Genomic DNA, 12,068 nt, shown 5'->3' on the forward strand with positions numbered 1-12,068 from the left:
GGGAAGTTCACGAGTGTGTGTCTAAATGTGAACAGGAACGCAGTCTTGCGCTTTTCATTTAAACCCATTCAGATGCTCCGCCAGTAGTGGACACTTGTGTGAAGTAATCAATGATGTACATCCGACAAGACAGAGGGATATTAGCGAGCAAAGTGCATAAACAATTGCACTGGAACGCAGCCTATGAGAAACAGCTTAGTAAACAATCCAGTGCGGGTCTCAATGTTTGGTGGATGAGTTTTGCGATTGGTGGATCTCATGATTGACAGGTTGGCCCCACCCTCCTGACAGTACCAATCAGAGAAATCAACACTATGCCACATATATTGTAGATTGAACAAATGCACATGCACTGTGTACCTTTAATATTTCTCTGATCAGTTCTACATAAAAACACCAGCAGAGGGCAGCAAATATCCTCACATTGAGCATCGGCATCATTCAATATAGTCAACAACAAGCTAAAACAGAGTCCCCAAATGTCAAAACAATAAATAATGGACAAACTGTGGCCACTTACCCATGACACGAGCGTGAACTTTGACCTTCACACACACGTCCTCTTTGCTCTCGCTAAGAATCTGCACCTCCTCACACATCACTCCCTCCTGATGGGCCATATATTCACACGTCACCCTTAGACCTCCTGAACACACACACACACACACACACACACACACACACACACACACACACACACACACAGACAGACAGACAGACAGACAGAGAGAGAGAGAGAGAGAATAAGAACATTTATTATACACTCATACACAGATTCAACATCATTAAATTGACTTTAAATGACTATCATATGGGTTTATCTGTGAGATAAAGTAGATACTGTGTTTCTGAAGCATACACGGTAAAATATTTCACACAACTCATTAATTTCGTCCCAACACAAATCGATTAAGTTAACAAAACAAATTTAAGTGGATTGAACATCAAAAATTAAGTTGCCCCCCCCAAAAAATCTCCAGAGTTGTGTAGTTTTAGCTCATTTTAATTAAGCAGTTTGAACAAGCAGCAAAAATTAGTGTGCGAGTGTGTTTGAATTTTGTCTGTTGTGGTAGTTTAATAGTTGCTATGGTAACACAACCACTATAGCAATATAAACAAATGACTCAATGCTGTAGTTTTCTACAACTCTGGGGTATATTATACTACTATACACCGGTTTACTGTAGTACATACTAAAGTACAGTGCTCAGCATACACCCTGTATATGACTACACCACTAAGTATCCTTTAAATAATATTTATGATAAAATGCTATACATTATTATATTTGGACATTTGCATTAAATAAGTCCGTATGAGGCTAATCTAACAAAATAACACTCCGGCCACTTTATTAGGTACACCTTACTAGTAACGGGTTGGGCCCCCTTTGCCTTCAGAACTGCCTTAATCCTTCGTGGCAGAGATTCAACAAGGTGCTGGAAATATTCCTCAGAGATTCCCCCACATCATTACACCACCACCAGCCTGAACTGTTGATACAAGGCAGGATGGATCCATGCTTTCATGTGGTTGATGTCAAGTTCTGACCCTACCATCCGAATGTTGCAGCAGAAATCAAGACTCAGACCAGGCAACGTTTTTTCCAGTCTTCTATTGTCCAGTTTTGGTGAGCCTGTGTGAATTGTAGCCTCAGTTTCCTGTTCTTTGCTAACAGGAGTGGCACCCGGTGTGGTCCACTGCTGCTGTGGCCCATCCGCCTCAAGGTTGGACATGTTGTGCGTTCAGAGATGCTCTTCTGCAGACCTCGGTTGTAACGAGTGGTTATTTGTTCTCAGTTCAGTGTGCTCTGATATTCAATACTGAGAGTCCAAACACTGAAGAGCAAATCCATCGGTGCGCAGCTCTACAGGTCCCGAACCATGCAAGCCAAACTTCACCTATTACTGAAAGTGAAGAATTAAAAAACCTTGAGAGAAACCAGGCTCAGTTGGGCACGAACATTTCTCCCATGGCCAAACATCTTGTGCAGAGCTGCAGTCTAGGCGCTAGAGGCCTAGACCACCACAGCAGCTGCTTAGGATACGGCCTGGTCCAGGATTATGGAAACCTTGGGATCATCTCGTCGCTGGTTATTGAGTTACTGTTGCCTTTCTATCAGCTGGAACCAGTCTGGCCATTCTCCTCTGACCTCTGGCATCTACAAGGCATCTGCGCCCAAAGAACTGCCTCTCACTGGATATTTCCTCTTTGTCTGACCATTTTCTGTAAACCCTAGAGATGGTTGTGTGTGAAAATCCCAGTAGATCAGCAGTTTCTGAAATACTCAGACCAGCCGTCTGGCACCAACAAACATGCATTGTTGAAAGTCACTTAAATCCCCCTTTTTCCCCATTCTGATGCTCAGTTTGAGCTGCAGCAGATCATCTAGACCATGTTAACATGACTAAATGCATTAAGTTGCTGACGTGATTGGCTGATGAGAATTTTGCAGTAACGAGCAGTTGGAAAGGTGTACCTAATAATGTGGCCAGTGAGTGTATTACCTATTTTCAAAATGGGGTACACATTTATGCAGCGCACTGTGTACTACAGTATTTATTAATGTTTATCAGTTTAATACAGTTAATAAAACAATAATGCTGTAGCCTAACAAAGTGTTGTACTATTATACAGTATTATATGCTTTTACAATAGTATGGGTTAAAACACTGGAATATTTAATATAAATTACTGTAGTATTTTTCCTTCATGTGGGAAGGATTGTTGCCTGTGGCTCACAGCAGTTTAGAAATGAATGTGGTAGAAGTGTATCCATTAATGGGCACAAATACAGCCTGTTATCTATATTTATCCTTTAGTAACACACACGCGCACAATCCATCAGCACAATGGAAAATGCACTGGAGCTGCTATGAGCTGTAATTTCAGCATCACAGGTGGCATTAGAGTTTATACACTTAGCCCCGCCCAGACATTAGCACCATTGGTCGAGCGGAAAGTATAGTGCATTAGTGCCCGCCCATTTTTGTTGGTCCAAAAAGTATTTTTCCATTAGTTTTCTATTCACTCCATTCATTTGAATGTCTTTGTTAAAGCACTAAAAGCCATCAACTAAATGCAACCAGCTACAAACCACAATTTGAAGGAACTGGAAAAAAGGATTGTGTAAATAATGTATTAATGAGGAAAAGAGTTGAGAGAAGTGCCGTGAATGACAATGTAATTCAAAATAAATGTTAAAAATGTCATTTAAACTTGTTGGTTATAACTAGGGCCAGATGGAATCTGTAGTTGTTTTTTTGCCATTTCTGCAGGGAATTTTGGTAAAAATATGCGGAATTATTTTGGGAGTATCATAACTAAAACCTTAATATGTGAAATAAAAAATAATATCTTTTTAACTTTGATGTTTAAAATGTGGGCGAGGCAGTGGCGCAGTAAGTAGTGCTGTCGCCTCACAGCAAGAAGGTCTCTGATTCGAACCTCAGCTCAGTTTCTGTGTGGAGTTTGCATGTTCTCCCTGCCTTCGCGTGGGTTTCCTCCAGGTGCTCCGCTTTCCCCCACAGTCCAAAGACATGCGGTACAGGTGAATTGGGTAGGCTAAATTGTCCGTAGTGTATGTGTGTGTGTGTGTGTGTATGTGTGGATCTTTCCCAGAGATGGGTTGCGGCTGGAAGGGCATCCGCTGCGTAAAAAACTTGCTGGATAAGTTGGTGGTTCATTCCGCAGTGGCGACCCCGGATTAATAAAGGGACTAAGCCGAAAAGAAATTTAATGAATGAATGTTTAAAATGCAAATCCAATTAGATTGACTTTATTTGGTAAATAAAGCAAGTCTCTCATATAATATCTCTACTAAAAGACAGAAAATATTACTGTACAAACTGCACTGCACATAAATCAGATGAACATTTTCCTATTAGTCAATAATATTACTGAACTTAATTTAAAATTGAATAAATATAGATTTACACACATTTACTCAAGTAAATAAACAATTAATGATGGGCTAAAAAGCTGCGGTAATCTGTGGAGAATCTGCGGAGTTGTGCGCGTGCGCAGATTCTGTGTGGGCCTAGTTAAAACTATACATTGCATAACAGTATGTATATATTACATGACATTAGCGGAAGTTCATAGAAACAGGCGGAGATAAAGAGCTCCTCTTATGCTTTGCTCTGATTGGTCAAATTTTCAACACATCATCGTGGATAATAAAGTTTTCCTGCACAATGTTTCAGATGTAGTTTTTCTGCGCAACAACATGCACTCTCAGAAATGAAGCTTTCATTTCTTCTGCATAATATCATGGATAATTTTATTTATTTATTTATCAGGATCCCCATTAGCCACTACCAAGGTAGTGGCTATTTTTCCTGGGGTCCATCGAACATAACACAAAATTACATTAATACACAACAACAAAGACCAATAAAAACATTAAAATACAAAATTCATACATAACATCTAAATCAACAATCCACTTAATATTGTTCCATTAAATATTTTTTAAATGATTTTTTAAACCTCATTTTACTTGTTACAAAGCATGTAATGTCTGATGGCAATTCATTCCATATTTTCATTCCTCTATACATCATGGTACATTGCTTTGCATTAGTTTTTTAATTGGGAAGCAAAAAATTTCCTTTTAATGCATGCCTGGTGTTAAAATGATGACTAACATTACAATGTAGTTTTTCTACATAAAATGATGGATACGGTCTGTTTTTGTGCATAATATCATGGAAATTTCTGCACAGCATGGATACTGTAATTTTTTCTTCGCCCTATCGTAGATCATATCGTTTTTATGCACAACATCATGGATAATATATTTTGTGAACATTGAGGATAATGAATTTTTCGAGAAGGGTCTGGCTGCAGATGTAAGCTGAGAATGCATGCAATGCTTTTAATGCATACGCTTGACTCCAACCCTCACAGCGACGTCCCTAGTAAGGACGTCACGATCCTCCAAATCCTCGATTCGATTACATTTTTGATTCTAAAGTTACAGTTCGATTCCTAATTAAAAACATTAAAATTTGAACGCAAAAGCTATGCCATTTTAAGACTTTTACGCAACATAGTAATATCTGACCTTTGTGCGCTGTGACAGTCATGAAGCTCTGTGTTGCTCTGCAGTCAAGGCTACTAAATGTGCACTGCTAAGACCTTCAATAACTTTCTCCTTTACATTATTGTACATGGAGGGTCTCACCGTAGCTGTAAGATGCGTTCCACTTGGGATTTCTTAGCGCTGTACTAGCACGCTAATTAAATGCTTAAAACCGGAGTTTTCTCCCACTGAATAAGGTCGCATGTCCGTGTCTGTAAATACTCCTACTGTGCTTTTAATTGCCTTTGAACGCGTTTAGTTACTTGGAAGTTTTATTCCAAATGAAGACGGGAGAGTAGTTAGTGCTGCACTTTTCGGTTTAACAGATTAATCTATGTTTTTGTGGTGCCTGCGGAGATGCCCTGCCATGTTAGTCGTGCTGCCGGTGGAACAATGTGGTATACGTACATTAGCAGAGCTTGCAAACTGTGTGTTTTTTATTTTCTTGTCAACAACACGAACGTTGTCGACATAACTCACTGGAAATCCAAAATACTTCCACACTGGCAACTTCAGTGAAAGAGGAGGAGGTTCGATGGGTCTCCCGCGTCTGCAGTTGCCATGCTATCTTTTGGCTGTTTGTTGTAGCTGTTAGTGATGGGTCGTTCATGAACGATTCGTTCATTTTAAACAAATCTTCAAAATGACTCGGAAACTACGAGTCCTCTGAGAGAGTGATTTGTTCATCGCGCAAGATTTGTGCAGGTGGTATCATTTATGTCAAGTCTTTTGAGTCGGAAAGGCAGAAGCCAATCATATCCGTTTAGAGCCGAAAGAATTGATCCATTCATCTCTCGAGTCCTCTATTGAATCTGAGTCATTCGTTCATCACAGGCGAATCATATGCGTTTAGAGCCGGAAAACGAATTGATCCGTTCATCTCTCAAGTCCTCGGGTTTGAGTCATTCTGTCACGTGATAAATGAATGACTCAAGAACAAGAAGACTCGAAAGGTGAACTAATTATTTGTAACATTTCATAACATTTTAATAATTTTTTGGCAAATTGAACCAAATGACTCGAAAAAAGATTCGTTCATCTAGATGAACTAGACTCAAAGATCCGAGTCAGTAAAATGATCCCAATTTCCCATCACTAGTAGCTGTTAGGTTGACTCGCAGCACTTCAACAAGCATGTTTTTTTTCCGCTTGGCAAGTCAAGCTGACGTGACATAAGGGCGTGGCAGCATCGGCGATTCTATTTTTTGATTCAATAATCGAGATTGAACATGAATTTCGATCGATTTCGATTTTAAATCGAAATTGTGACACCCTTAGTCACTAGCTCTATTGAGTACGTGTCTGAGACAGCACGGAGCTAAAGAGCTTTTCCCATGCTTTGCTCTGATTGGTTGAAATTTCTACACAGCCTGATGGATTTAGTTTTCTTGCACAATGTTTTGAATGTAGTTTTTCTGTGGTACAAAATCTGTCGCTGGGGCGGTACCTTTTTGAAAAGGTACTTTTTTGTTCCTTTAGGTCCTTAAAGGTACCTATTAATACCTAAATCGTACAAATTTGTACCTCATAGTACCTTAAAGGTGCACAAGTGAGCCTTGATGGTGAAAAAGCGTACCACAAAGCTACTAACGTGCAGCTGTTAAGTATAAAAGTGAACCTTCTGAAAAGGTACTGCCCCAGTAGCAGTTTTCGTATATTTATGTGTGGATTATGTCATTTTTCTGCACAACATTGTGGATTATGTTACGTCTTCTATTCTGTGAGAAACATTGTGAGTAATGTAGCGTTTCTGCATAATATCATGGATAACATAGTTATGTACATTATTGAGAATGATTTATTTTTCAAGACCAGGTGCAAATGCAATCTGAGACTGCATGCAATGCTTTTAATGGATACACCTAGCCCCGCCGCTGACCCTACACCTCACAGTGCCGTCACTAGCTCTATTAAGTGCATGTGTCTGAGACTGCGTGTCTCAGCTTGCTTGTGCAAGTCTACATCCAGATACTAATGATTTTTTTCTGAAGAACATCATGGGATATGTAGTTTTTTGAGTATGGCATTATGGATAATGTTGTTTAACTGCATATTCATTCATTCATTCATTCATTCATTCATTCATTCATTCCAGGTGCAAACCAGTACTGGGAAACATCCATACACTCTCATTCACACACAAACACTACGGCCACTTTTAGTTTATTCAATTCACGCATGTGTTGGGACTGTGGGGGAAATCAGAGGACCCGGAGGAAACCCACACCAACACGGGGAGATCATGCAAACTTCACACAGAAATGGCAACTGGCCCAGCCAGGACTCGAACCAGTGACCTTCTTGCTGTGAGGTGGCAGTGCTAACCACTGAGCCACCATGTCACAGTTTTTATGCATATATTGTGGGTAATGTAGTTTTTCTGGCAACATGGTGTATAGTGACGTTTTCAAGCACAATATGCTGGAAAATGCAGTTTTTACACGCAACATCATGAAAAATTTAGATTTTCTTTATGACATTGTAGAAAATGTAGTTTTTCTGCACAGCATTATGGATAATGTAGTTTTTCTGAACAAGTTCCCCTGTTAAACAAGTTTTAAGTAGAAACAATGTGACCAGATGAGTGGAAATAAAGCATCTAAAATTGAAGAACCTCAAATCTCACTACAGGTCGATCTTTATAGATTTATCAAGCTATTGTATATTGTATAAAAAAATAATCAATATTCCACATAAAAAAAATTAACGTGTTTTTTTTCCCGAATCCTCTACAAGTTGAACCTTGATGATCATAACTGCATTATGAAATGTAAACACTAAAATTAAAATCACACACTTGACCTTTCATTTCACCAGGTGCTCTCTTAATATTATAAGCTACTCATCCCGGCACTGAATCACCCATAAATGCTTGTTATTTTGTTACTTAGCTGCTGATAAATGCCTTAATTGGTCACTCCAATAGACTCAAATGTTTATTTCAATGTTTTTACAAACATGTCGTGAGCAGATGAACAGCACTCAAGCGTTTAACGTTCAATTCCGTATTCAAGAGCACTAAATGCACAGTGATTCATACGCGCTGAAGAATCTTTTGTTCGCCGCTGATCATAAAGCCTTTGTTCATTTGTATACTTCACAATAACTCTTAAAAATAACTGGCTAAAACTGGTCCTGAGGGCCCTACACTGGAGTATCCCTGTATGACTCCCAGGTTCCGCTGTGGCGACCCCTGATTAATAAAGGGACTAAGCTGTAAAGAAAATGAATGAATGAATGAATGAATGAAAATTGGCTGTAGTGTATGAGTATGTGTGAATGCGAGAGTGTATGGGAGTTTCCCAGTACTGGGATTCGGCTGGAAGGGCATCAGCTGCGTAAAACATATGCTGGAATAGTTGGCGGTTCATTCCATTGTAGCTACCCCTAATAAATAAAGGACTAAGCCGAAGGAAAATGAATTAATGATATATACGTATTTATACAAAGACAGGATACTTCAGCTTTGAAACACAAATTAAAATCAGACGGTATATCTAGTCCAGTGGTGCTCAACCTTGTTCCTGGAGATCTACCTTCCTGCATAGTTCTGCTCCTACCCTGATCAAACACACCTGAACTAATTAACTAGGACCTGAACAGCACTTGATAATTACAGGCAGGTGTGTTTGAAGTCGGATGCAACTGAAATCTGCAGGAAGGTAGATCTCCAGGAACAGGGTTGGCCACCCCTGATCCAGTATATATTGTAGTGGGAATAGCAGGGCAACATTGAATCCTAGCAATAGCAAAACCACCAAACTAACTTCACACTTCATCATCAATGATCAGAGAGCTCGTACCGTCTGAAGACACTGTTACACTGGTGATCCGGAGGTGTGGATTGGGGATTGGTGCAGGACACACGTCTTTCCCCAGCTCTGGGACCTCAGGCAGTGTGAACACGATCTCATATCGGTGCTGCGTTTTCAGAAAGCCCACCTGAGGACATAGAGAGAAGTGGTGTGGTAATGAATGTTACCTTTTATGCACAGTATCGTGGATAACGTTTTTTTTTTTTTCACAACATGACAATGTCATTTTTCTACACAAAATAGAGACGGAAAAGAGTAATGTGGTTATGACTGAATATGTTTACCTTGATACCAATACTCGGATTTTATACGATTAAGACAATACTGTGATTGAGAGTCGACTATGTAAAAGGGTCTCAAACTCGCAGCCCGCGATAGTTTGTGGCCTCCGCCTTAATTTGAAAGTTTATTGTTGGTGCGGCCTGCGAGTTTGATATGAACGGCACTTTACAGTTTTGTGTGTGGAGCTGAACAAACCCACCAATCACGGTGGGGTATATAGCTTTCGGGGGGTGGGAGATCAGCTGTTCTTGAGGCAGGCAGAGAAACATTTCCCAGTGAGTGAAAGTTACAGCAGTGTTATATATATACAGTTGTAGTCAGAATTATTAGCCTCCTTCAAATTTTTTTCTTCTTTTTTGAATATTTTCCAAATGATGTTTAACAGAGCAAGGTAATGTTCACAGTATGTCTGATAATATTTTTTCTTCTGGAAAAAGTCTTATTTGTTTTATTTCGGCTAGAATAAAAGCAGTTTTAAATTTTTTAAACACCATTTTAAGGTCAATATTATAAGCCCCTTTAAGCTGTATTTTTTCTCGATAGACTACAGAACAAACCATCATTGTACAATAACTTGCCTAATTACCCTAACCTGCCTAGTTACCTTAATTAAACTGTATAGAAGTGTCTTAAAAAATATCTAGTAAAATATTATTTACCGTCATCATGGTAAAGAGAAAATAAATCCATTATTAGAGATGAGTTATTAAGACTATTATATTTAGAAATCTGTTGAAAAAAATCTGCTCTCTGTTAAACAGAAATTTAAGAAAAAATAAACAAGCGGTCTAATAATTCAGGGGGGCTAATAATTCTGACTTCAACTGTGTATATATATATATATATATATATATATATATATATATATATATATATATATATATATATATATATATATATATATATATATATATATATATATATATAAATATTTATAAAACCCCAGCCAAACTAAAACAAATAGGACTTTTCTTGAAGAAAGAAATCTAATACTGTGAAAATGTTCTTGTGCCATTAAACATGACATCAATTTAAAATAAATATTAAAAGCATCAGCAAAACAATGATCATTGGTATTTTTACTAACTCCCAATAACAAATGTGAAAATATATTGCTATCAAAAAGTACTGGAAAATGCATTAAGTATCGGGATATTTTATTTTACCATGTTTTTATTTTATTTTGTTTGCAGTTTTTTACACATTGAAATACAGCCTTTTACATTCATACAAAATCATTAACGAGCACAACATTGCTGCATTTACTAAATATAACAATAAAAAAAAAAAAAAAAATTGCTTCACCGGTATTGGTTAGTGGTCATCCATTCACAAGTGGCTTTTATCATCGTACTGAATACAAACTTTCGGGGTCTTACTGTAAAGTGTTACCAAGGATACTGATGTTAAAATAATAATAATGAATTCTACATTTAATCAGGAGAAGACTATAAAAATCTATTAAAATAAATCTATTATGATCCACTGATAAACTCCAAAAACATCAGTCAGATTAACTGTTCATATTTCTATGAAATGTAACTTTCATGTTATTCTGACAGCCAAAAGCAACAAGGAGAGCTGAAAAAAGTGGAAAAGCCGGTGACAGAAGTGATGCCAGGAAACTATCAGACTGCATCTGTGTCTCCGTGATGGATGACAGAATCCAATAATGTCTTATCAGTGCAGAGTCTCATAAAAATACACAATAATCAAACAGATGAGAGACGGTCCCGAAGTCCAGCTGGTTATTTACTGCACTGCTGCCTCCATTTATAGACAAAAACATTTAATATAAGACAAATAAAAACTAAATTTGACCTCCAAACCAAACGGCAATGTTATTTAACCTTAATCAGAACCACAAAAACTGGCAAATTATGCCATAATTACAAGACAAACTACTTCTTTCAAAACATCGCCTCAGTGATCATCATTTAGAAATAAAGAAAATACAGGGCTTTTTAACAATATAAATCGAATATAAATCGTTTACGTCCCTCCCTCACACCTCTGCCATTCTTGTTCATAGTTTAGTCACGTGCCGTTTAGATTACTGTAATTCCCTTCTGTTTGGCCTCCCTAAAAAAACTCTTCATAAATTACAACTGGTACAAAACGCTGCAGCCCGCATTATCACAAAAACTCCCTCTATCTGTCACATCACACCCATTCTACAACAGCTTCACTGGCTTCCCATCTCTTTCAGAATTAATTATAAAATACTTCTTCTCACTTTTGAAGCCATCCACAATCTCGCTCCTCCATACCTTGCTAATCTTGTTCATATCGCCACACCTTCTCGAACACTCAGGTCTTCTTCTTCCATTTACCTCACTGTTCGCTCTGTCCGCCTTGTCACCATGGGGATCCTCAGCTTTGGAATTCACTCCCTCCTGATCTCCGTCATTTAGACACTCTTTCTCAATTTAAATTCAAACTCAAAACACATCTGTTTAGAACAGCTTATTCTCTTTAACCCGACTGCATTTTTAAAGTTCTAACTGTCCTGTACGGTGACCTTGTGTGTTATGAAAGGCACCTTTGAATAAAATGCATTATTATTATTTTTAGGGCTTTTGAACAAGAAATATATGTAAACACTGTAACATGAATCAAATAAAGGATCAGAAACACTTTCTTCATTCTGACACAAATACTCACTGACAAGAAAATAATTGCCCCGCCATTTTAAACATTTAATTAATGGTTCTTTAATCTTAATCAGGGGTTTTCAAACTGGTGGGCCACAAGAGAGCGATAGTGGGTCTGCGAAAAACTTTTTTTTCCAATCCAAAAAATTATGAATGACTATACATTATTAATCTATATATAGTTTTATGATTTATATAAGTGGATACTTAATTGTAATTTGTTTATCCCAA

At 38.0% G+C, this 12,068-nt stretch overlaps 2 protein-coding genes across 5 annotated transcripts in view; one reads left to right on the plus strand and one right to left on the minus strand.

The window, feature by feature from the left end:
• The window catches only part of helz2c (helicase with zinc finger 2c), a 284,230-nt gene that overhangs the window by 155,348 nt on the left and 116,814 nt on the right, over positions 1-12,068 (plus strand).
• The window catches only part of adisspb (adipose secreted signaling protein b), a 73,993-nt gene that overhangs the window by 7,823 nt on the left and 54,102 nt on the right, over positions 1-12,068 (minus strand). Inside the window, 2 exon segments of the mRNA NM_001436955.1 lie at positions 521-646; positions 8,890-9,028. Coding sequence (NP_001423884.1) covers positions 521-646; positions 8,890-9,028 — 265 coding nt within the window.

This window comes from Danio rerio, chromosome 7 (genome assembly GCF_052040795.2).
Source record: "Danio rerio strain M-AB ecotype USA chromosome 7, GRCz13ab, whole genome shotgun sequence".
Lineage (NCBI taxonomy): Eukaryota > Metazoa > Chordata > Actinopteri > Cypriniformes > Danionidae > Danio > Danio rerio.